We start from the raw sequence: 26,488 nt of genomic DNA, 5'->3' as shown, positions 1-26,488 counted from the left end.
ACCTTTTTTATTTTTTCTTAGTCCAGAACAGGGAGGAGTTGTCTATTACGCAGTACAAGTAGGGTGCCATGGAAGTGATGAAAATATTATCAAAATGAAAAACAGCAACAAAATAGGGCTTTTAAGGAAAATGGCAAGGGTTAACACAAGTGCGTGCAAACCACAGAGTAAATAAGACAATTTTCTGCCTTTGTGTGAAAGTTTTTGGATGAGATTACAGTAGTACTGAATGCCGGTCACCCTGTGGAAATGGTTCCAACAAAATTACTGAGCATAAATGGTACTCAGTGTTTTTAATACACATTCAGAATCCTTACTTGTGAGGCAGAACTTTGAATTTAAAGGGTGATGGAATCATATGGAATAACACAGTACCTAAAAACCACTGTCAGAGCATGCTCTCCTCTTGCATTTGATCCTGCTTTGATGTGTCCATAGCATCCAGAGTCATTCTAACATGGACAGGGTAATCACTGCTGTAGCAAAACCCACAGGAAATACATTTCTTCAAGACTGTTCACTTATAATATATTAAGTTTGTTATTTTTAGGGAGTGAAAGAGTTAGCCTGAGAAGTGCAATTAATTTTTCTTTATTCAACTTGAATTCAGTTCCAGTGAAAGTGAGAAGTCTGTGTATTAGGTAGTGCACAAATCTTTAGTAAGTTACATTCCTCAAGTTGGCAGTCATTGAGTGACAGCAGTGAAAGGAAAATTTTGGAGTGTGTTCAGAGTGCATAAACTAATAGTGAGACCAACAGCTTTCATCAAGCTGAAACAGAGATAAAATATGGTTGATGGTAAGTAGCAGAAGGCCCCCTTGCAATAGATACAGTATCCGTCTGTTTTCTATCCTATTCAAATACTTCCTGTACTTTCAAAATTTTTGGACATGTGTGCTTTGATAATTCAGGGGTTTGTTTTTGTTTCGCTGTTACTGGTAATTTTAATGGCTCCTATTTTTAATGAGAATTTTATTTAGATGCTCAATTTATATATTTTAAAGAGCTCTGGGATGTTCTTTATAAGAAGATAATTAGCAGGAAGTATTACATTAAAAAAGGTTTTCTTAATTCTCCAGTGCTTTTTACAATTCATGTGTTCTGTAATCAAAAAGAATGTTTTAATGTCTAGATTTAATACATGCATTCTGTGGGGCCATTGTTTTCACCAGTGTTTGTGGTGGTCTTTTGATTATAATATATTTTAAAGCCCCAATCAGTTAATAAATGCAACAGAAATTGTCTTGATGATGGTGTGCACGTCTTTGAATTCAAGGAAAGAAATTAACTTAAGAAAAGTGCTGATGCTACCATTTGAACAAGGTTAGATTGACACTGCTATTGTGCTAGAGTACTATTTAGCATTGAAATAGTCAGTTTTGTTCAAAATGGAATGAAAATGGAATTATTTTGGGATTAAAAGAAGATTATTTTCTCTAAACATAAAATGTTCCAAAAAGACAGTTCCAGTACCTAAGAATGCAATAAGAGAGCATCACACCTTGATAATAAGGGAATATTTTGGTGGATGTTATGACTGCTTGAAGATCCACAAGGTTGTTAGAGATGTGCCGGAAGAGGCATAAACACTGAATCTTTTGTGAGTCAGAGACCTTGAGATGGGTGTAAATTTTTCAAGCCAAGCTGAAGGCTGGTAGGTTTTGCTGCACAGCTTTTCTTGTCAGAGGACCTAACTGGGACATAATAAACCACATCAATAAATTACAATTTCTACCACTCTGCCACAAAAAGTGCTCTTCTAAGTAGTCTGCAATTTGTAAGCCCTTGCAGTTGTCTTCAAAACCCTTTTGATTTTTTTTGTCTTCAGAGCGAGACATTTTTAATTTGTATTTCATGTTTCACAGGCACTTGCTCTCATACAGTCGAAGTTCAGTTATGTTTCTATATGATTGTGGGGTTGTGTTTTTAAATCTGTATTGTTTAGTATAGATTGTAATTCCTATATTGTTTAATATGATACTTTGAAGTCTAAAATATAAAGAAGTCATTCACTATAAATCATAATAGAATCATTGTTGAGGTCATGGTTGCAAAAGTAAAATAATTTAGGGGTAAAAGCTCTTTGCTTAGCATTGTTCTTTTAAAGTTAAACTGCTCTTTTGCAAAAATTGAAAGGCAGTGTTATAGTCTTATAACTTATCAGGGCTCATCACAACTAGAAATGGAGGGCATGGCTAGTTGTGTAAATTGGTGGCACAGCCATTAATGATGCACAAATGGCAGCAGTTAACAATATCACTGATGTGACTTGCCCCATCGCTGTGAATCCTCTATTGAGTAATGTTTTAGTAGCCAAACTTTTAAGTATTGGATTATCCAAATGAAAATTGGTTAGGATTATACCACAGCCTTATTAAAAGACGCATTTTAAATGAGGTGCAAAGGGTATGACTCTGTTCATTAGTATACATAGAACTGTTGCAAAAAGTTAATAACAGGGATGGGGATGAGGTAGCATCTACATTTTAATACCATAATAGGTAATTCATAAGAGTTTAGATTACTCACTGATACATACCTATGTTTAAAATCAGTCTTTGAAAATGCATGATTTCTGAAACAGACTACTAGCTAAATGTATGTGGAATAATAGTTCCTGCAGACCTGGTTTGATGCTAAAAGTACTAAGTATCAAAGATTGCAATGGCTAAAATATCTAAAAATGCCCGGTTGTTTCCTCACTGCTTTGGTGAGTAACGCTTAGTGAAAGGAGGACCCAAGACCAAAATACTTTTCCTGGAGCATGAGACAATGTCCTATGATTTCCAGACATCTAGTATGCAAACATGGAATAAATAATCATCCCTTGCTCCTATCAGTAACTGGAGGAATGCTGTGTCTTTTTTTTTTGTCACATTTCATCAAGACCTAGATTGGTATAATTTGCATTTTGCTTACATTTTTTGCCTTCAAAACAGGAATTCAGTTAAATTCTGAAGTCTTGTTTCCCCTCTGTGAAAGAACACAAACATTTTCAGTGTGTGTTAAGAAGCAGTAGGTGACTGCAATGTTCGTTCAAAGTAGCAGTCCTGCAAAAAAAATGTGAGGAAAATGCATGGCTGGTAACCTTGCCATGAATCAGTAGCTTTACACAGTGAGGCAGGATACCATACTGGAATCATATAAAGTGGAAGATGCTGTGCGAGGCATGTAAAACAGTCCCTCCACTGCATTTAGCATTAGTGAAGCCTCAGCAGGAGCAATGTGTCATTTGGAACACTTGAGTTCAAAGAAATGGGTGGCCCAAGGCAGAACATACAGAGGGGCAGAGCAGCTAGAGGGAATCAGCAAGAATGGTCATACATCCAGGAAAAAAAAAAAAAAAAAAAACCCTACTAGGAAACACAGAGCAGGGAGAGGTTTTGGATTTTTTTTGTAATCTAGGTGATAGGACTGAAGAGAGATGTTTGTTCCAGGAAGTGTAAGAAGTTCTTGCAGTGAAGGAGTGGTTGTCTGCCTTCTGCTGGGGAGGAAGAGATGAAGTAATGGCACTAACCTTGTCTGTTGTGTTAGAAGGAAAAGAAAAACACTACAATGAAGAAGAATGAGAGAAGATTGCCTGAGAGTTGTGGAGCATTGATCACCAGAAACTTCAGGATCAGGGTGAACATGAGTGGTATCATGTCAGATCAGACAGATGGGTGAAGTTCTTCACAGATCGATGAAGTTCTATAGGGTTTTACCTCCCTTGCTTGAAATTAGCCTGCTTTTTAGGATTTCTTTTTGCACTTTGCTAATAATGTTTAAATTAAAAGTACCTAAAAATATTCCTCTGAGGATCTTTGGTTTTTTTTTCAACAGTAATAGTGAGTGAATAGGGATTTCTGGACAGATCCTAATCTTGTGCATTCACTCACTATTATAAGAAGGAGTCCTACAAAGCCTAATAGAGGACAAGATAAGATTTAGTGCTGTGCCATGGTCACAAGGTCGTTCTTTAATGAGAATGAATTTCTCCCCCTGCTGCTCAGGTGGGTTTGGGAGGGGAGAAGTGATTTTTCTTGAACTTTTTTCTACAGGATTGCCAGACATGTTTGCTGGTCTCTGAAATACTAGCTATACATCACTGCATGGCTTTTCACATTTGGTTTAGGATCATAACAGGTTTCTCATTTGCATTTGTCTGACATGTGGAAATTATTTTATGTAATGGCAAAAGCATTTATGCCTTTATCAGTACAAAAATGAGGGACTTAAGGTTGATAATTTGTAGTTATTAAAAAAATACGTAGCTGCCTTAGAGTGTTTTCAGAACATAGTATAAAAATTGCTAAAAGATTTTGCTTCACTTGCTCAGCCCAAGTGATTTGAATAAGCAGTTTCAACTTTCCAGTTTTTTCTGGGTAATTAGAATTAAACTGAAAATTAACAAATCAAAGTAATGCTTATCCAGATTTCTCCCTTCTGTTTCTAATGACTGCTTATTTTTCTTTGCAAATCAATTCCAATGTGTAATAAGTTGCCCAAAGTGACAGATGTGGGGAGCTGTTTTCTTTTTTTTTTTTTTTTTTTTCTCCAGATAGTGGATTTGATTAAAAGATACCTTACAATAATCCCTGACCCATGTATTGACTTCTGTTAGTGGACTTGAGTGTTTTTCAGGGATTCTTCAAAATAAATACACTTTAGGTATACCAGTACTATCCCTATATTGACCTCTGGTAGACATCCATCCCCCTATTAAATTTAAATTGAGTGTTCTTGTTTGGAAAATTCTTTGAACTAAAAATGTTATTTCAGTCTATGCATACAATGATTTTAGAAATGGAAGCCTCCAGAATAAGACATCTGATGTAACTTTTTCTAAAACTCTGATGTTGTATTTTTACAGTGATATAACTGTGTAAATATTTGTGTCAGTAGGAAGAACCTCCTATTCCAAACAGATTTGTTTCAGTTAAGGGCCTTTGACTTTAGAAAAAGGTGAACTGAGTATTCCAGACCAACTGAGGGGATTTTTTATTTCGTGGTTTTAGGCGACTCCTACACAGATGTCAAAATTGTCTCTATTGTTAAATGTGTTCTATAACTTCTGAAGTCTGAATGTGAGTCAAGCTATTGATACTTACTTTGTAACTAGTACTGTCCTATCTCTTTGTGCTTTCTCATCTTACCTCTACCTGCCTTGAACTTAGGATAGACGATCTTTAGTGCAGGAATTACCCAATGCTGTGCTTATTAATCATCTGGTGTAATGCAGTCTTTGTGTGAATAGGGCTTCTTGTTCTTACCAAAATCCAAAGAGTAAAATATTCTAAGGTGAAACTATCATGAGGATGTTAAAAGCATTTTTGTAGAGTATTATCAACCTGTGAATTTGCAGGGGGAGAAATTGTACTTTATGTCCATGTATTATATATATGAAAAATTGTAGTGCCTGTGTAATGTATTGTTTACTCTACTCAAAACATAATAATTAGACATGTAGCTTATTAACACCCCTATATATTGATACAGGTTTTTGTATTCCTTGAGTCACAGTGTAGCAATAGAAAGGTTTCTGTAGTGAAATGGTGTTTTCATATCTGGCAGATTGAATTGCCATAAAATTAAGCACTAACTCCGAATTTAAAGATGTATGGTACTTTTTTATTTCTAGGACTTTTGTAGAAGCAGTTTAAATAGAATGCTTTGAGAGCTGTGTGCCCACATACTGCATTTTTTAATGTTGAAGCAGTACTTACTTGTATGCCTTTATTAAAAAAACAAAAAGGGGTGGTGATGTGGGGGACAATTTCTTCTGAAAATTACAGCGCTAATACAGCACAAGTCAAATCTGTTGTTATTACTGTTGGAAAGGCAATAAGATATGTCTTACCTTTTTTGATCACATTTTTGATAACGTCTTCCATCCTTAACCTGTTCTCAGAAATGCAACTCCTCAGATTCTTTTTCCATATTTTGTCCATGGATTGTAGAGCTTCAGAAATCCATTTTGGAACCTTTCATAAATAGTAATTTAATTTCTCAAGGCATTTTTTTCTGGACTACTTATTTTTTTGTACCTTGTTCTACACAATAAGAGTTACTTCTAGATTGATATCAAATTTTGGTCTTTTGCCTCTTTGCATGTGTTTACATTAAAGCCTGATAGATTCAGGAAGGCTTGAGAATATTGTAGAATGTGTTTAGGAAATCACACTAAGATACTAGGATTTATTAAGTTCACTTTTAGGTAGTCTAAACAGTTTTACTGGGGTACTCTTCAGATAAATTTAAAGTGGAAAAGCAAAGTGAGAGCTGTAACTCAGCATTGTTATAATTCTTACAGGTCACAACTGAATAGAAGCCCCTGTTTTGTCCAGGATTTACAGAATGAATGGGTATCTAAATCAGTCCATTTGAGAACAAGTCTGGCATACACTATCAGCTTTAGTTGTGAGTTTCCTTGTTTCCCCTCAAAATAAGCACTGCAGGTTTCATTATATAAACAATGTTAGGATTTGAGGAATCCTCTCACTACAGATGCTGAGAGATGATTATGAGAAACAGGACAGCAGAAAATAGAAGGTTATGAAGTGAGTTGTCATATTTCTAACCAGCCAGACTTTAGCTCAGTTGTTTAACTTGCCTCCATAGTAAAACAAAGGGAAGACAGAGAGAGAAATAACATAAAGTCGATGCTTTCCAGTTTTGCAGCTGTATGAGTTGGTAAACACTTGTAAATAGGAATATTTTGGATGAGTTTTCTCTCCAGTATCAAGTGATATGGTAATGTTTCATCTGTATCTCACTTGTGTATTTTTTATGTACAATGTGTCTGCAAATGTGCCTAATGACCCTGGGCAAAACATGCTGTAGAGCTGGCTTCCCATCCCTATGTGGGGGGTGGTGGGCAGCAATGGCTCTGCCTCCCACCAAAAGGATCTAGGGCGATTTGGGTAGAAATCCCCGTGGCTCAGTGGCTGCCAGCCCATGTGCGTGGAGCACAGACACCAGGGTGTCAGCAGGGAACGTGGTGCTGGAGCACAGCAACGCCGAGAAAAAACGTGAGGAAGATGCAGTCAGGGAAAGTCTGTGTCTGGGTCCTTGCACAGCTTTGCTGTGACAGAGAAACTTGTCATTTTTATCAAAACAACATTGGTTTAAAACTGGCAAAACAAAGCTTAACTAACTTTTCAGAGACAAATGTTTAGGTTTATCGTGGTATATGTATTGTATATTTATTTTTTTTTCCACAGAAACCTGCTAATATTTTAGTTATGGGTGAAGGTCCTGAGCGAGGAAGAGTAAAAATTGGTATGTTTATATCTTTGATAAGTCCCAGTGTAGCATTTAAGTTAGAATGTTCTGAAGGTGCAGTTGTACCATCTAAAGTAGTCACTGTAATACCAGTATGTGCCTGGGCACATTGCCTAAATGCTGTTTTCTGAGTGACTGGCTTCATCATATTAGCCCCATGTACCAGTTCTGACAATGAAATGCTGTAGCCTCATCAATAAAAAGTGGAAAATGTCATTATGTTTTGCTTAAGTGGGTGTTTGTGTGGGGTGGGGGATTTTGATGTGGGGTTAAAGATGACAGCTAGCTGGGAGGATAGGAGGAGAAAGAAATGGGATTTTAAATTTTCCTCCATTTACCTCTAATGCCATGACATCTTGCTGCTGCTTATGAAAATCTAAATAGGGAACTACTCATTTCTACAAACCTTAAATCTTATAATGGAAATCAAAGATGGCATTTAGCCTTTAAGACATTCTTGAAAGAGTAGGCAGGTCCCTTGAAGATAAACACAAGGGATCTTAAAAGTCCAGCAAACACAATAATCCATCCAAATGCTTAGTGAGAGCTACTGCTGAATGCTTAGCCTGGGGTGTACCAGGTTAGAAAGGACCCAGCACTTCCCCACTGTTGTAGCATTTTTGGGTGGGAGTTGCTATTTGCAGTGAGAGGATAATTTGCAGAAGTTCAATTGTTTTAAACTAAATACATAAATAAAAATTAACAGTAGTCTAACAATAATAAACTGTACCAGGCTGTGTATTATCATGGCAGTGCTATAATAGCAGGCTGCTAATGCACAGCCTGCTTACATTTGTTGTGGTAATGTAGCCCCATTTGGAAGGGTTTTTTAAAGCTAGTTCATCTTTTTCACTTCCCTCTGGCTTTCTTTTATGAGATTATTCTTCTGCATTGTTGGTCTGTTCTGTTACTGTTTTGTTTTTTGGAACTATATTGTTAATCACTACTATAATGATTCAGGGTAGCATTTTCTTGGAGCATTCAGTGCTGCTCTGGGCCTTCCCTTTGATAAGTTCACTTTTAGTATTGGATTATCCAAATGAAAATTGGTTAGGGTTATACCAAAGCCCTTTGAAATACAGGGAGCGATGGGCCAGGGTTGAATGCTTATGGAGATCCTACCCTGAAAGTTTTTCATGCCTTTCTGAGCTTTAAGGTTGACAGTAGGGATTGAGGTCTGCACAGAAAACAGGTACAGCACGGACAACAGAAGGGAAAATTTATTCATATTACCTTACTCTTCATGGAGGGTTGCTTTCAAAACAGAGTATGTAGGTCATCCTCTGGACTCACTTTCAACAGTGGTGGTGATATTTGCTGTACACGACTACTTGATAGTAATTGCACATAGACCACCCATTTATTTCTTAATTTATAGTTTTGAATTAATTTGAGAATAACTTAGTAAACAACCAAATTAAGTCAGACTCTCTTAATGGACAGGTGAAAGCTTCTGTATTGGGCCACCAGTCCTCTGAGCCATCCATTCCCAGTGGGGAAAGAGGGAGGGGAACCTTGGATTTCTAAGTGTATTATCAAAATGTAGATTTTTTTTCTTATTTTCTTAAGATTGCCACAGCAGTAAAAGAATGCAGAAGTTACACACATAGCAAGGGCTTCCACTTCTCCAATGTAACTAAGTTTTCTAAAAAATACATAACTGGTATTTAACTTTAAAAATAATTTTTATAGGCGTTTTGTGTCATTTTGGGTCATAAATTCACTTTCACTTTTCACTTTTCCTTATTATTCATATTATTAGTGACTTGATCAATTTTGAGTAACTGATATTTTAATGTAGAAAACTGTAAAATGTTTCTCTTTTTAAATGCATTAAAGCAATCATAAATAGGAATGCATATGAAAAAACAATTAAGGATCGTGTAGTCAAGTCAGAGACCCATATGTACACTGCAGTTTTCCCTCAGTGAGCTGTAGGGCAGGTAGGTCCTTTTCCCTCAGGGTGGCTACTCATCTCATTTCATTCAAGTTTCTCTCAGCATGTGAATATCCCTACATGATAGGATCACTCTGTCTTAGGATTTGGGGATTGGTGGCTTGGGAAAGTCATTTGGTGGGAGAAGCTGCATATTTTAATCTCTGCCCATTTTTTCCTGAATTTTTTATGTTTAGTAGTTCAGACAACTTTCTAGGCAGTTGTATACTACCAATTCTAAAAAGCAGTTTTTAACGGTATAGTGTCCACAACCAAAATTTTAAAATCATCGCCTGAATAGTATTCAATGCTGGTATATTGATATTGGAAATGTATCTTGATAGAAAATCAGCCAGGAGGCAGATGCTGTAGGCTTAGTTGCTGTTTTTGTGTGAAGGAAGTCTTGCTAACTTCATGAGGAGGGAGCTTTTGTCATGTACACGTATGTATTATAAATCATTCTAACCTAATCTGCATTCTGCTCACTTTAAAAATTGCTGCCTTTTGAAAAACCATCCTGTAATAATGGAAGTATTTTACCAGAGAATTTCAGGTAAAAATGAGTCAGAATTCACTGCTGTCCTGAGGAGTGGATGCACTTCTTCAGAACAATGGTTAATTCTTTGTTGTAAATGACTCATGTTAGTAATGATTTATAATGATATACTTTGTAGGTGATGCCATCCAGTAACTTCTAAAGAAAGAAAATCTGCTCAGAGAGTTCATATCTGCTGCAGTCTGCCTTTGTATTTTATTTAGCAGTGATGATAGTGCTAACAAGTAAACTCAATCAGTTTGTTTTAAAAAAAGAGAAAATGGTTCGTTTCTCTCAAATTTTAAAGCACCTCTCTTTGAATTTTGCAGCTGACATGGGCTTTGCCCGATTATTTAATTCACCTCTGAAGCCTTTAGCAGACTTGGATCCAGTAGTTGTAACCTTCTGGTATCGAGCTCCAGAGTTGCTTCTTGGAGCAAGGCATTATACCAAAGCTATTGGTAAGTAAATTGGACAAAAAGGTGGTATTTTGTTCTTTATGTAAACTGTACCCAAGTATTAAAGCTTTGATAAGTAGTTCAAAGGACAGCAGCTGAGTTAAAGGTAGTTTCTTGAAGAAATATTAATCTTTGACAAATTGTTTAGTTTACTGTGGTCTCAGGCTATATATAAGAATGAAATATATTGCTGGGTTTTGGCTCCAAATGCCCTGGAATGCAATCTTAAGTTTGTGGCTTTCATACAAGACTTTCATAAATGCTGTTAGAGGCAATGAAAAATATGGAGGCATCTTTGAACTGCTAGTAGAATTCATTAGAATGAGTGTGAGGCACAGTGCATTAATTTTATTGCACGGTTTATTACCTAGTGTAGTAAATACATGAAATAAGGAATGTACAGAATGGACAATGTAGTGGCTGCACTGAAGCTAAACTGTAAAATTAAGCTGCATTTTAGCCTCTCTATGTCTTTTTCAAAGATGGATCACAGATGGCCAGAGCTGCTGTGGGCTGTAGAACAGGGATAACAACCCAGCAGCAAACTGGAGGGAGATTCACCTTTAGTGGATAGATCAGCTTTTCTGTGGAGGGGAAGAGAGACAGTAGGGAAAAGGATTGGAAGTTTTCTCATGCTGGCTGATTTAAAAGCTATTATATTAAAGACTGGCAGCCGGTTTTGAAGGAAATAAGTTCCCCAGCAGCTACACCGCTTGCTTTGCACAGACATGGAGGTTGTATGTCAGCATACTATGTTGCTGTTTCTGTAACCTGAAAGTCTTCCTCAGAAGTCAGTCTTTCTGGTTTTGTTTTTTTTTTTTTAAATCATATCAGTGTTTCTGTCAGCAATTCTCATGTTTATGCCTTAAATGTATTTTCATTTACTTTTCTCTTAATACTGTGTTTCTTTGTAGATCAGATGCATTTCATTATATGTTCCTTTAAACTTCTTAATTTGTTGTACTTGCATGTTCCCTCACTTTACTCGCATTTCTTCTGATTGTAGCATGTGAAAGTGCATGGGCAGTCGTAGCCTTTAGCGCATAATTTTTTCAGTGTAGATAACAAATGACTGTGTAAAAACACTGAGTAATGGGGTTATGCTGTCTCTGTTACTTTCTTTTGTCCTTGTTTATGACCTTGTTCATTCAAGGCTCATTGTAGCATTACTTTAAGTTAAAAAATGCATTTATAAGTATTAGAAAAAAAAAGAGAGAACAATTGGGAAAATTCAGGCTGTCTGATTAGAAAGTAGGGAAGCAACAGTTAAAACAGAAAGGATGGAGGTCTTTTGGTTTTTTTTGTTTTTGTTTTTTTTTTAAATGAACATTAAGAAAAAGTTGAGAGGCATGTGGTCTTGGAGCAATTTGCTTTTTACTCTCTTTCAAGGTGTTCTACATAGCATTTGGTTTATTCCAATACCACTACTTTTCAGCTTATATTTTTGGAGTCATTTAATCCTACTTAAACTTGACTGATTAGTGATTGTGCATTTCTTGGTCACAACAGTGAGGCAGTGAATGGGCAAGATGCTGGTTGGTTTTTCTTTGTGCATTGACAGTTAACCCAATAGTTTCCTTCACCTTTTTCTTAATCAAATGAATTTTTTTACTATGTTAAATAGTATCTTCACTTCAAAACCCCCACAAAAACATGTATAATATTCTCCTAGCTCCTATGTAGTTACTGAATTGAGTACCTCCATCCGTAACTAAAAGAAAAAGTTGAGGAAATATTGCAGTTCTGAAATAGAAACTTGAAATTTCCAATGCAGGGATCTTGTCTCTGATAACCTAAGCAGTAACGTTCTACCTCATCCAGGTGCTTTTGGAAAGATTCATTTGTTGTTGTGTTTTTTATTTGTTTGTTTTTTTTTTTTTATTTCTGTTCTCCTTTTTTAAAGATATTTGGGCCATAGGGTGTATATTTGCAGAGCTGCTAACGTCAGAGCCAATATTCCATTGTCGACAAGAAGATATCAAAACTAGTAATCCTTATCACCATGACCAGCTGGACAGAATATTCAATGTAATGGGATTTCCTGCAGGTACATACTGTATTTTTTATCACCACTGTTCAAAGAAAGATATCTGTATTGCTTTCTTTGCATATGAAGGTGGCAGCTGATCAAAGCCAAAGAGCTCTTCAAACACAATCTTTGTTTCATGAGTTACAAATCTGGGATCTCATGGTCAAATTAGATATCTGCCCATTTATTAATAATAGGCTTATCTTTGTGTATACATGTACCAATACTTTATTTTTTTAAAGGATTGTACTTAATGGTGGATGATTAAAAATGCGAAGGAATATTTCTGCATTTCTTCATTACTGATCATTGATTTGGAAGGCAACTGATGATTTAGGGAACCAAGCAAAAATATATACATTTAGTGAATATTATACATTTGTTTAACTCATGCTAAATTAACATAGCATTTGGAAGTAATGGAGGGTATTAAATTTTTTTTCCCTGGTGGAAATATTGGGTATGGTGAACATTTCTTTATTCTAAACTGGAAGAATGAACTGGTTGCATGAACAAATTATAGTGTGGATATCATTTGTTGTATTTTCCCCTCAGTGTTGGTAAATTTTTTTTTCTGCAGGCTGCCTTGCTTCAGTTAATACTTTGTCTTCTGTTGTTCATGTGATTGCGGGAGTCAGAGTAACAAGGGCTTTATTTTCACTTTTTGTTTATCTTTCTCCTCATGGCTTGTGTCCCCTGCTGTTGTCCATTCACTGTTAATTATGTTTTCCTTTATTGTTTTTCTGGACTTGTCTCTTTCTTTCACATGAATGTTGTGGTCTATATATTTGTGTGGCTCTAGAATTTTGTTACTAAATGTGCTCTTACTTTTCCCTTTCACTTTTTTGTGTGTGTGTATATACTTCTTTGCTTGTGTGCTGCTGTATGAGATTCACGGAAATGTTGCCTTTGCATATTGTGTCCTTAGTTTTGCTTCTTTAAGCAGTACTATCAGTACTATTTTCTGCTTTGAACTAGAATTTTACCCTTTTATGCTTTTCTTACTTCATGTGGGTTTTACATTGGTTTTTTTGTAGATTACATAAGTAGATCATACTCTAATTTTGGTTTTCTGATTGGTTTAATTAATCCTTTCTAATGGTCTGCATTTGACCTTTGGAGATCTTTGGTTCTTATCAAGAAATAATTTTCATTCAATTGAAGCAATTTTTTTTGCATTTTAATTGATACTTGCCATATCTGAAACAATTCCATGTCTCTGGGATAGGAAAGAGGAGAATGTTTTGTTAAACTAAGTAATAATTAACTAATTAATCTCTGATTCATTTATTTGTTTATTTCACACTCTTAAATGCAGTGTTCTGTAGTTATGATCAGTAAAGATTTGAATTGAACCAAATTGCTTGCCCACAGAGAGTTTTCAGGAGTTAGAGCTTAAGACATTTGAAGCTAGGTAGTGATAAGTGAGCATTTTGTTTTATTTTTAAATCCATTTTGTCCTTGGTCTACATTGAGATTAATTATTCTCTGAGTGTGGAAACTTTACTTTTTCTTAACCTTTTGTTGGCTAACAGTATTCCTTACTTTGCAGAAGTACTTTGGGAATTTTCCTGTAACTAGAAGTGTTGTCAGAACAGAGAATTCCTTAGAAGGAGACACTGTTTGCTGGAATCCTGTGTCCTCCTGTCCTAAGATCACAGCTGTGTCTAAATAAATAAAATAACAGTCCTGAAGGGTTCAAGCACAAGTCCTGATGTGTTTTTCTTCAGCATTGTTTTGTGGGCACTGTAGCTGGCATCTGCTTTTTCAAATTCTTGAGTTAATCAGCACACAGCTGGAACCTCTTAGGTGTTGGTATGATTTATTGTGAAGAGGTGATGAAGGAATAGGAGCCAAGGAGTACTAAGAAATAAGTAAGTGCAAGGTTAGAGAAGCGGAATTAAAAAAAAAAAAACATCAAGAGTGTGGAGATATTTGGAAATACTTTGTTTTACTTGGAGAAAAAGGAAAAAAAATAATTAATGCTGCTTTGCAGATAAGGATTGGGAAGACATAAAAAAGATGCCTGAACATTCAACTTTGATGAAAGATTTCCGGAGAAACACGTAAGTCTGAGTTGAGCTTTCTTAAGAAAGCTTATTTTCTATCTCCTTCCTGCACTGAATTTCTTGTAGTTCAGGTTGTTTTCTGTGCAGATGCCAAACAAAGACTATGAAATTGTTATGACATAGATTGTGAAAAATGAAAAATCGAGTTGTTTCATAGTGGTGAACTTGGCCTGTTGAGGTAGTGTGGGTCAGACGAGTAGCCAGAGAGTCTGTGAAGGGTAAGGTAGCTGGTGTGAAACAGGTGATGCCAGTAAGACCCCACACAGTTCTGAAGTTTGCAAAGCACAGTGTGTTAAAGCACAGCGGATCCCAAATCTCTGGTACTGGCAATGATTTTTCTGTAACAGCTGCATAAAAGGGGTCTGGTAACTTTTTACCATTTCCAACAACAGCGGGTATAATTGTCAGGTTTGGTGTCTAGGGTAGATTCCAAAGGCTAAGGAAGAAAATACCCTTCAGCTTTGCTGTCACATTGCCACAGTCAAATACCTGCACTTAAACTGTCACCTGTTGCCTGATTTCCATGCTGAGGCATTTCGGGCTGTACAGTTACATACATTTCTTGCATCTGCCATGCTATTGTAACCATTTAGAAACCTGTTTTTTGAGTGCTCTTCCAAAAAGTGACTTTGTGCATGTTCCTGTAGGTTGCAGGAAAGCATTCAGATGGGCTTAATATTTATCTCTGTCTTTACTGTCATGAGAAATAACATAACCAAACAGTATAATAGTATAATTGCTAACAGGAAGTTTAAATCCAGTTGATAGTTTGATGTCTGCATGTGGGTTAAAAGTTTGCTTTTTGTGTGGATATGATGTGCTTTTATAAGGATGCGAGGGAAACATGCCTTTTTGCAGTTCTGATTTTTAAGCAATCTCTGGTGTTTGTAGCTGTGGTTTTCCCCTGCTTATTGGATTTGCAGGGAGACTAAACTGTTCTTACTAATACGTTTTGTGGGTACTAAGGAAGCTCTGCAGTATCAATGATTTGTGTATTAGAAATATCACTTTTGTTTCCTTTTCTAGGTATACCAATTGCAGCCTTATCAAATATATGGAAAAACATAAAGTCAAACCAGATAGTAAGGCATTCCACTTGGTAAGTTCCTGCATGCATGAAAAATCAAATCACTCATGTAAGTTACAATTGTTTGAAGTAAGAGTTGAGTAAATAGATTATTTGGGAGGTGGATGGGAGTGAGGGAGGAAAAGGAGATTTTTCATCTTGGAGCTGAGTGGAATAGATTGGAGAAAAAGGAAGATGGTGGAGAGGCCTGAATGTCCAAGGGCCATGTGGTTTTTGCTCAAGTCATCGGAAGCTGTACCTTCCCAGATGATGAGACACAAGGGGTTTTTAAGCAGCTGTCTTTTTTCTGTTCAGTGCTTTTCCCTCCATATAAATTCTGGAACTTATCCTTCATTCAGACCAGATCTGATGCAATATTCTTCTTGCAGCATGCTGCTTGAGCAGGTTCAAATGGGGGTTTCCAAGCAGATGAGGTATACTTCAACCAGTCTAAAATAGGGCATATATTTAAGGTTCAGATTAAACCCAAAAGTAGAGCCAGCTGAATCAGGTAATGATTGCAGTTGTACTGTTATGCATCATTTACTGTGAAGTGTCTCTGCTCTCTGAATAAAAGCTTTTGAAATGCTGGATACGTAAGCAAGGAAACCAGTCGTCTCTGAGAGAGGCCCGTAATAAGGCTTTGTCTGAAAAAAACTAGCTTCTCTTACAAGCCGTGAGTGCTCTGTCCAAACCAATTTGAAATTTCTCATTCTCTGTTTTGCAAGATTAGAAATTGTTTTCAATGGAGCAACAAAATTATACACAAAATAATCATACAAAAATAGTTTAGAACACTTACTGCAGCATTTTCTCTCTGCTGTAGCACAAGGGGATTTCACACAACTGTGTGAAAACAACGTTTGTACCAAAAAGCAGTGGTTTCATTAAAATGCAGAATCAGGGAATGGTGTCCAGACCACTGCCACTCTTCCATCTGTTAGTGCTGAACAATAGGATCAGAAGGGGAGTTTGAACGTGGACTCCAGATTGAACACAGTACTCAACTGGTACCTGACCCACCTTCACACAACAGAACTGATGGCAAGAGAGGGAGCTTTGTGCAATTTGGATGGTGTCAATCAGTGTCAAGGAAACTTAATCAAGGAAATTTAATAGTGTAGATGTAGCTGTTTTCTTTTGTACCTCCTATAGACATAGATGTGAGAGAAGTACTGTGAAGTTCATTAGCTGTAATAGATTTTTCTCAGTTTTCTGCTAACTGCTGTCGGAACAATTCACTGGATCCCATTTGAAAAACCTGAGCTTTCCAGAATAACATCTTAAAATGCTGTTCAGGGCCTGCCAAAGTTTGAATGTGCCTTAGGTTTTCACTCCTGTTGTTTGAGGCTAAACACAACTGCAGATGAACGCCTTGGGCCTCTCCAGCAAACTCTGAACAAGTTCAGTGAATTTCTCAGTTCTTCCGGAGATAATCCAAGATCTTACTCTTTCACAACTATTAAGATAAAAGTATCTTTTCCTTTTACTCTGCATCAGAACAGATAAAAAAGCTGCTTATTATCTAATTTTTTTAAGTATGTAAATCCTGAGATTGTTCTCAGTGCCAAAAAGAAAATGTTTTGATTTCCCAACGTGAATGAACCAGATTTTTTTCTCCTCTTTACAGACGTTGATGTACATTGTCCCTTTCCACATGCAGAACTGATGTGCTGACTTAAAAAAACTTTGTTTCCTTCCCGATTTTGCTGCTTACTATTTTTCCACTTCCACAGTCTTGATTTTTTTTCCTACTTATTTGTGCCCTACAAAATGATAAACAGCTGGTATTTCTGGTTAATCTAGTGATTCTTGATCTTCCATGTGGTTATTTTGGTCTGTATGAACTGTAGTAGTTGTCCCATTCATTGATGGTGTATGAAGTTTATTGTATTTTTGTTGTGCCGTTTACTCAGGTGATCTTTACAGCAAGCAGTTTTTAAAATAGAAAATATTTGTAATAATAAGTGGAAGGTTCACTTCTGTGTGGCGTCTGAACAAGGGGGAAGAACCAAAGTTTTGATTCCCTGGATGGATAATGGTTGCACAGTCATTAAACTTTTCGTGGTTTCTGTTTTGTGTGGCTGATCATGACTGAGTCTTGTCAGCATGTGATGGACTGCTCTATAATCCAATCATCAGAAATGATGCTAGAATTTTGCAGTGCTTTTTATTTGTGTTTTGCAGTCTGTTGGCCCTTCTTTCTTATGTTTTGCTTTTTTCTGACTCTTGGGATTACTTTTTGGGAGAGTAAGAATTGGCTTGTTCAACATGCTATTCCATAAAAACTTCACATAGACCCAAAGAGCTGAAATAACTTAGTGTGAGTTCTTGTAGATTATACGAAAAACAAAACTGGATTGATGGTGATAATTCATAGTTACAATGTTCTTAACCATGCTGTTAAAATTGGACACTGAGGAGGGAAATGTTCTCTCTTAACTTTAGCTTTTGAAGTGTGGAGATTTGTGTTGTGGTTATGAATGCTCATTTAATAGCTAGTGAAAGGAGATGACTAGTCCAGACTTAGATCATGACACTGAATCTTTTAAAAAAGGTGAATGTATGAATTCCATGAAAAGCATGAATAGGAAATTTAAATTAATATTATTTACATATATAGTTTCTTGTTAGATCCACAATTTTAAAAATCCCGCCACAGGTTGAAAGTAAAGCATTTCTTTTAAAGACCATTGTCTTTGACAATATTTCATGGTGTAGTTTTGCCTTGGACACTGTGTTGTTTTGGTGAAACATGAAAACTCACTATTTTTCTGTGTAGTATCTGAAGATTATCTATGTTGCTTGTCCTGCACAGCTGTGCTCCACACAACTGCTGGGTGGATGGCGTATATGGATATGCACCAGACTTCTTGAATAAGAAACATGTAGTTTAAGAATGCATCACTGCAGCTCAGCACTAGAGCTAAATAAAATCATTGTGGTCTACTATTCCTAGTTGACAGACCCCCACCTGGGGTGCTGCATCCAGAGGAAGCCCATAAAGGTCATCAGAGGTCTGGAGCACCTCTCCTTGAAGACAGCCTGGAGAAGAGAAGGCTTCTGGGAGACTTTACAGCACCTTTCAGCACTTGGAAGGGAGTCTCCAAGAAAGCTGGAGAGGAATATTTTTTGATAAAACAAGAAGAATGGCTTTATAATGAAAAAAAGTAGATTTAGATTAGATATTAGGAAGAAATGCTTTATTCAGAGGGTGGTGAGGCACTGGAACAGGTTGCACAAAGTTCTGGATGCCCCATTGTTGGAAATATTCAATGTCAGGGCTCTGAGCAACCTGTTCTACATAAAGATGTCCCTACCCATGGCAGGGGGTTGGACTAAATGACCTTGAAAGAGCCCTTCCAGCTCAAATTATTTCATGATTTAAGTTGCTAGAACATTGTGGAAACTTTTTGAATGTTTTTGATAGAACATTTGTGACTGGAACTGTATGTCCTGGGCTTTGCAAGTGAAAATAAGTGTTCTTTGATAGGAAATGAAATTACTATTTTAACAGGAGAGAAGAATGTGATTATGCCATTTATGGTTAGGCTTTTAAGTTCAGAGACATTTGTATCATCTTGTCTTTCAAAAATACTGTGAAGTTTCTATGAATGGTTTTGGTAATGTAAAGCTTTTTTTTTCTGTTTTTCTTTTTTTTTTTTCTTTCTGCAGCTTCAGAAATTGCTCACTATGGATCCAATAAAGAGAATTACCTCAGAACAGGCTATGCAGGATCCGTACTTCTTGGAAGATCCTCTTCCCACGTCTGAGTAAGTGGTCAGTTTATTAAGCTGTCAGTACACTTAGAGATGCTTTAGAACTGTGCTTTCTCTCTGCCCTAAGTATGTTTGTGAATATTGAGCTAAATAGTGTCTAACAACCAAAGAAAGCTATAACCACTAAAATGCCATTTGTGGTTTTGAAAATTAAGTAGCATTTTTATTAATCTCTTGCTTTATGGAACTTTGATCCTATTAGTTGTAGCACTAATCTTGTTACTCACTGACAGGTTGATTATGCATGCTACAGATCTTGGTAGACAACTGCTAAGTGCCTGCAGGTCCACTTCTCTGCTCCAGAATGTTGGATGACAGTCTCTAATTAGTTTACATTTTTGTCTTAGCCTTTGTTGTAAATTCAGTGGGAGGGGCAAGTCAGCCCTGTGTCTCTGTGCTGTCATCCTTAACAACTTAAATCCATTTTCTGTAGACACTCCTCTTTTTTGTTTGCATAGGCAGATTTATAAAAAGGAGAAAATTTATGGACAGTGAGTGATTTCATTAAAAATTAAGCCCCTCTTCCAAAAGCCTAACCAGAGAGCATGACTGTACACGCTTTTAGGAAAGCTATTAGTACATCTTGTGTGTGATTCTGTACCCTTATGGAGGAAAGAATTTATAAAATATGTATATTTATAAGGAATTAATTAACAATGAAATTATTTCACTAAAACCTTCTGGATTATGTATAGCATCTCCTGACCTGTCTCTGATTTAAAGTCATGTAAATGATTGGCTGTTGCAGAAACTGCTTTTAGGATAGTGTTTGGCTTTTTCCTCAAAGGTGTTAGGTTGGCATTTTAATGTGAATACACAATGAGTATTGCCAACAGGTGTACAGAGATTTTATAATAAATACATTCTGCTGATGAAGGGCAGGTAAATATTAGCTTGTACCAGCAGTAGCAAATCCATGTGTACTGTGAGATATGAATTGACAGGTGAAATTTCTAGTTACTTTTAAACTTCTTTTCCAGGTGGTTTTATTAATAAACAGTGAAATTTCCAGGAATGTTTTTCAGTTAGTCCTGAGATTGTGAATTACACAGTAGCTGTAGTAAGATAGCTCTTTGTGCCCTTGCAGATACCTAACAGGTGGTATACCTTTCTGACCAACAAAATAATTATTGGGAGCTATAAATAATTATTGTTAGTGTATAAGACTCAACTGGACATTAAAATCAGATGCAAATACATTTTTAGTAAGTTTAGAATATGGTGATAGACAGGGAAAACTTCTACCTTAGTTACAGGTATTAAGTGATGCCTCTGGCAACTTGAAACTAGCATGGGTCAAGTGTGAATCTTACACATCTAACCCCTCTGTTCTAAAACAGTGATAAATAGACTTTTTTGGGGGACAGTGTTTTTGCAGGTTGTCAAATCCCTTACCCAAAACGAGAATTTTTAACAGAAGAAGAACCAGATGATAAAGGAGACAAAGTAAGTACTAGAAGAATAGTATCATCATGTTTCACTGGCTTTCATACTATTTCTTGATTTCATGTTATTTCATGTACTGCTTTTGAGTTGAAATTTTTCTTTGTGTTTAAACAATTGAGAAGAACCAGCAGCAGCAGCAGGGCAATAACCATACTAATGGAACTGGTCATCCAGGGAACCAAGACAACAGTCACACACAGGGACCCCCACTGAAAAAAGTGAGAGTTGTTCCTCCTACCACTACCTCAGGTGGACTTATTATGACCTCAGACTATCAGGTATTTTGTTTTATTCACATATTGTGTATTTGCTTTTTGTGTTTAGAGCAGTGTTTCTTCGAACTAAAAATGTAATTTTATAAATGACACTGTATTAACAGTTACTTTTTGGTATCTTTTGATTTTTTTTTCAGATTCATTTAGTTGATGGTGTGTTGATATGCTGATGCTCTTTAGGTTAGCAATAAGGAAATTAGGATCAGACCTTATTAGAGTTACTAGTTATTACCTTTGTATTAGGGAATGCTAATGGTTATGGTCCAGGATATGATTATGCTGTGCTCTGGATCACCTAAAAATGCCGTTTCTTGCTTGAGCAAGCCTGTAATGGTAGGAGGCAGAGGATATTCCAGTAAAAAAAGCTATGAAGTAAGAATCTGAAGAAGTGTTTCAGTTGGGTAAATGGATGTGAAAACAGTATTTTGGATTACAAATAAAGACTTGGCATGATGCTGACATAACCTCTCTTTTGAAGACCAAGGGGCATTCCAGGTTAAATAAGCCAAATGTTACAAATCTGAAGACGAGTGATGTGGTGGCAGTCAATAAGTGAGGAAGATGAGGAGACGCATTGGGAAAAAAGCATTAGAGGAAGACATGGAAAATGTGTTCTGGCTTTCCTACATTTGAGCTTGTGGTCAGACATTAAGAAATCGGAACCTGGAGTATAAGAACATCTTCGTCATCCCAGGGAATGATACCTGAGTTTTCGGCTTTGGATGAGGTTACTGCTGGAGACTGGGGAGAAGAGAATTAAGAACAGAACCTTTAGTTAATGGAAGCTAGGAAATTACAAAAGAGGAGCAGGGAAGACTTCAAATGATTCATAGGAGCAGTTAGAGAATGGCAGATTTGTGGAAGCCTAGGGAATAGAAGATTTCAAGAGGAGGCATGCTGCTGGAAATGTTAGCCTGCAGGATCTGTTGCATACTTGTTTGCATGGAATGCACAGTGCTGGTGGCCAGTTGGCAGGCTTGCAGGAAATCAAAAGATGGGGAAGCTGGAAACTACTGGCAATGTTTTCCGTTAATTTAAAGATTAATATCTAAATGAGAGATCCTGATAATGGAAACCTACTTTGCTGGGCTTATATTCTGTAGCAAAACATAGGGAGAGTTGAAAAATGGAGTTAGTAAAGCTGCTGCTGTCAACTTGTCGTTCAGCCTTCTCCATGAACCATCAGTGGGCTTTGAAATCTTGCACTTCAGAGTTTGTTCCTGAGAATACATTCAGATAGCCTCAGAAGCTGCCTGGGGGCATTACCTTCATCTTTACCTAAATCTGTGTACTCTCAGCATTGGCCAAAACTTGAAAATACTACAGAAATGTAAAATAAGGTCATTTTCAGGAGCTTTATTGTGAGACTCTTCATTTAGTCCCCATGTGCCTTTGTTCAGTTTATCCCAGGACATCAATAACGCATCAGTTTGCAAGTAATTGTCCTTGAATAATATACATTTTTAGGGCTGTTTGAGGCAGTGGTGAGCATTAACTACAGTTCTGCAGGGTGGGGTGCCTCTAAGTATAAATGTCATCTTTCTTTTAGTATGATCCTCCATAATAGGCACTCTCACAGGAGCTTCATCCCTTTCAATTTGACAAGCTGCAGTCGATTGCTGTTTTGCCCTTTTAATTAGCTCTTTCTACCACTTCTTAAAAACACACACACAGAGCAGAAAGCAAATGCAGTTGTAACTTTCTTAATCTTGCCCTCGGGTGGAGTCACACATCCAAGGAGGTTGATGCAGAGGTTGCATGTACTGTGTGTCAGGGAGCCCCATTTACATGCCCTATTTACATGCCCTTCACCTCATTTTGCTGCTGCATCATGGCATTTTGAACAAATTTCAGCTCATAGTTCTGTGAGTTTTGCTGGCTGACGAGTCAGAGAACTCAAATTGCCCAGGGCAGCCCTTGTTGACAAACATAATTTCAGAATACTTTTCCCTTAGGATAATGATAACTGCTGCTTTACTGTCTCAGCTATTCTTACTGGTAACTTGACTACTCCTCACTAATCTTTTTGCTGTCTCTTTAGGAGGGGAAATACCTGGTTTTCAAAAAAAATACATCTTCTCCCTAGCCTTACAAAGAGATAGTCAGTAGATTTGTGCTAATTAAGGCATCTGGAAAACATGATAATTAAAGAAAGGAGACCTGAACTTGCTAGCACAAGAACAAAAGCAGTTAGAGTTTTCTACTGATTGTTTCAGGTCTCTCTGAAAAAAATTCCTCACATTTTTTGCTTCTGATCCAGCAACTTGAGGAGATGGCAAACAAATACTACAATACAGCCCTCTGTTTTAATCAAACACCTATTCCTTTGTTCTTCATTTGATTTGCTCAAATTCCCCATATAAAGCTTCTGCAGAAGGATTGCCATCTCCTGGGCAAGGCACACTAAGACAGATTTGACATTCACTCAGAAGTCAAATGACTCTCGGCAGGGCACGTTGACCTTGTATCCTTTTCTACCATGCATAAAAATAGTAGACACATGGCACACAGACTTCCTTGCCTCCTTGTTTAAATCTGCAGTGTGACACTCCCAAAGGCAACGTGATTAAACAGGCTGGAGCAATTCCACTGCTCTGAGCTTTTGCTTGTGATAACCCTCTGGGTGCTTAATGGTATTTAGAAAGGATTGGATATTTACTTTTGTTATTAAACAAAAGCCATTTGTTGCTCTGGGTGTCATGAAAGAATCTGATTTTTCATTGCCTCTGTCTTAAAATAAGATCTGCTCTAGAAGACAGGATGCAGGAACTGTTTTACAACTGAAATAAATGGTCAGTTTTAAATGGTTAAACTTGTGATGGTTTCCTACATATAGGAGCCACACTTGGTCAAAACCAACGTTCAGGATTTTTCCTCTCTGAAGTACATCCTATATTTGTAATGTGGGGAAGGGTGACCTAGAGCTGTGACCCTTCTGTTGATGAATGACTTGGTCCTTCTTTCAAGGCTGAAGGCAAATGTCACAAAGTTCAGCCATGGTGCTAACGGTGCTGTTCAGCAGTGCTGGTTTGTTCTCAGTGCCATTAAGTGCTGGTTCAGCCATTTCTCCCCCTTTTCTTTAGAGGTGTTAGCTCAGTCCTGTGAGCATGTGTTAACAAGTAGAATATGCCTTTTTTGTTTCTGCTATCATCTCAGCATCCTGGGTGTAGTTTCTTTTCTGAGTGCTGTACAGCAAGAAGAAAATGGGATTTTTTTTGTTTTACGTTGTGTCCTAATATTTTACTTTCTCAGGGTGTTGGTTCACCACAATTTTTTCCTATTCAGGTCTCACTAGCAATACCCTAGTCATGGAATTCACTTTAGAGGTTTCCAGACCTTTCCTAGAAGCAGCTTTTCCTAAAAAAACATAATACATCCTGTGATACCAAGAATTCACAAGCTACAGAGTTTCTAAATGCTGCAAAATTTGTGAGGGTGTTTAAACCTTAATGTGAATGTAAACCAGCACAGTAATGTACTGAAATTGTGTTAATTTAATGAAATATTAAATGCTACTAAATGGTCAGATACTTGAATTGCAAATATTATAGGTAGTCCTCCTTTCCTTTGTAACACATGATCAGTAAATAATAACATTTAGGTCAAAATTGAAGTAGGCAGTTGCTGGTTTGCTGAGAGCTTCTTGCCATGATGAATGCTCCACTCAATAAATTACTGTGGGAATCCTAGTTGAAAGGGGCTTCTGGAGATCATCTAGCTCAGTCTTCCACTTGGAGCAGGTCTGTTGCTATTTCTAACTGAGGTTAATGTAGCTTTGTTTAGCTGAGTCTTAAAAATCAGCATAGATAGAGACCTCACAGACTCTGTGGGCAGGTTCTTCCAGTGCTGTACTGGTCTCTAGTGGTCCCTCCTCCAGTGTTCCACCTGAACCTCCCAAGCCACAATCTAAGGTCATTTTCCCTGAAATATGTGGTTCCACTGAGGAAGTGTTGCTGGGGTCTTTAAGCTCCCCAAGTATTTTGAGGCTACTGATAGATGACACCTTAGCCCAGTAACAGTGTTCTCAGCCTGTACTCCTAAGTCACACAAAAGGGTGACAAGTATATGTGACAGTCTCCAAAATAAGGCAGAGTGGCTCATCAGGAGTAAGATGCTTCATCTGGATCTCCACCCCAACCTACTTTCTTGGTAGGAGAAGGGAGCAAGTGGAAAAGACCACTGCTGTGAGTGGTGGTAGCCCAGTGTCATGTGCAGGTTCATTGTGACCATTGGGAGGGTTGGCTGGAGGTTTGACCATCATGGATGAAGATTCACAGTAGGCCATTAGGATGGATAACTGAAGGCTGGCATCTGTCACTTTCTAATCTGGTATTCCTGATGTTTTTTACCTGCTGTAATCAGGGTAAGTGAAACAGAGCCTGGAGGTGCAGCTGCTTTGAGACTGTGTGTGCTGGGTGCTTCTTGAATAAATGAGTCAGTAGGTGAAATTGTCAGGCTGTGTTGGTGTTATGATGGGTTGTGTGTCCTGTGCTTCCTCCCTGCAGCGTTCCAACCCCCATGTTGCCTACCCCAACCCCGGACCAAGCACATCGCAGCCACAGAGCAGCATGGGATACTCAGCTACCTCCCAGCAGCCGCCGCAGTACTCGCACCAGACACACCGGTACTGAGCTGCACCCGGTGCCGTTGATGCGCCGTCGCTAATGCTGCAGGAGCGGCCGCAGTTGCGTGCCTGGAGCCCGGCTTGGGCCAGAGAATGTACTGTACACCCACACCTCCCACCTGTCCGACCGCCACGACCCACCCCTTGCCACGGGGCCGAGTCAGGGCTCCCACGTTGTACCTGGGTTTGGGGTTAGACTTGAAAAGAAAGCGCTAGCACAGTTTGTGTTGTGGATATGCTACTTCTGTAGTTTACTTGACATGGTTCAGGCTGACCGATGCATTTTTTTCAGTGACGGTCTGTAGCAGTTGAAGCTGTGAAATGTGCTAGGGGCAAGCATTTTTGTTGTCGTATGTGGTGAATTCTCTTGATGTAACAACTTTATCTGACCAATAGTACACGGCATCTTCGAACTGGTACTTGAAGCATACAGTGTATGTTACCATGGCAAAAAAAAAAAAAAGCAAACTAACCGTAACTCTCAGACAGTTTTGATAGACGTTTATTTTTAGTGACTTTTGTGGGTTGGTTCATTTTCCACCTAGATCAATGTTTTATGACCGACACAATTGCTACGATGAGATTTTCTTAAGAACATGAAAGTGTTTTCATTTTTTCCCAGCAATTACAAATGTCCCAAAGATTTATTTCCAACATAAGTTTTTGTTTTTGTTTTGAAATCTATGACTTGACTGGTATTAAAGCTGCTATTTGATAGTAAAATAAGTATGTTGTCATTGATATAAACATGTTTGGTTCAGCAAACAAACTAAAATGATTGTCATAGACAGTGTTTTATTTTTTTCCTGTTGGTGTTAATGATTTGTGAGCATGCTTTGGGATTAAAAAAGCATGAATGGTATTTCCTAAAAAGATGCGGCACCTGTTCAGATATTTTGTCATGATTTTTGAGAACCAGCTTGGTGTAGTGGATTTAAAATTTTGTTCAGTTAATTTTATTCCTTTTTTTTAATGTTCGCACGTTGTTTAGGGGTGCCATTCCTACTG

The 26,488-nt window shown here is 37.5% G+C and overlaps 1 protein-coding gene across 4 annotated transcripts in view; it reads left to right on the top strand.

Moving 5' to 3' along the window:
- Positions 1 to 25,948, top strand: part of CDK8 (cyclin dependent kinase 8) — a 75,524-nt gene extending 49,576 nt beyond the window's left edge. Inside the window, exons 5-13 of one of the 4 annotated variants that reach the window (XM_057366705.1) lie at positions 7,203 to 7,260; positions 10,064 to 10,195; positions 12,111 to 12,239; positions 14,218 to 14,287; positions 15,317 to 15,389; positions 19,032 to 19,129; positions 20,503 to 20,581; positions 20,701 to 20,859; positions 25,362 to 25,948. In XM_057366705.1, coding sequence (XP_057222688.1) covers positions 7,203 to 7,260; positions 10,064 to 10,195; positions 12,111 to 12,239; positions 14,218 to 14,287; positions 15,317 to 15,389; positions 19,032 to 19,129; positions 20,503 to 20,581; positions 20,701 to 20,859; positions 25,362 to 25,487 — 924 coding nt within the window. In that variant the 3' untranslated portion in view covers positions 25,488 to 25,948. Of the gene's footprint in view, positions 1 to 7,202; positions 7,261 to 10,063; positions 10,196 to 12,095; positions 12,240 to 14,217; positions 14,288 to 15,316; positions 15,390 to 19,031; positions 19,130 to 20,502; positions 20,582 to 20,700; positions 20,860 to 25,361 lie in introns of all 4 variants that reach the window. The other 3 variants (XM_057366704.1, XM_057366703.1, XM_057366706.1) reach the window with 3 other exon arrangements.
- The last annotated feature ends 540 nt before the right edge of the window (positions 25,949 to 26,488 follow it).

The sequence above is a fragment of the Malurus melanocephalus genome, unplaced genomic scaffold (assembly GCF_030028575.1).
Source record: "Malurus melanocephalus ecotype Western Australia unplaced genomic scaffold, MMel_1.1 scaffold_70, whole genome shotgun sequence".
NCBI classification, from domain to species: domain Eukaryota; kingdom Metazoa; phylum Chordata; class Aves; order Passeriformes; family Maluridae; genus Malurus; species Malurus melanocephalus.
This window is presented reverse-complemented; position numbering and strand designations above follow the sequence as displayed.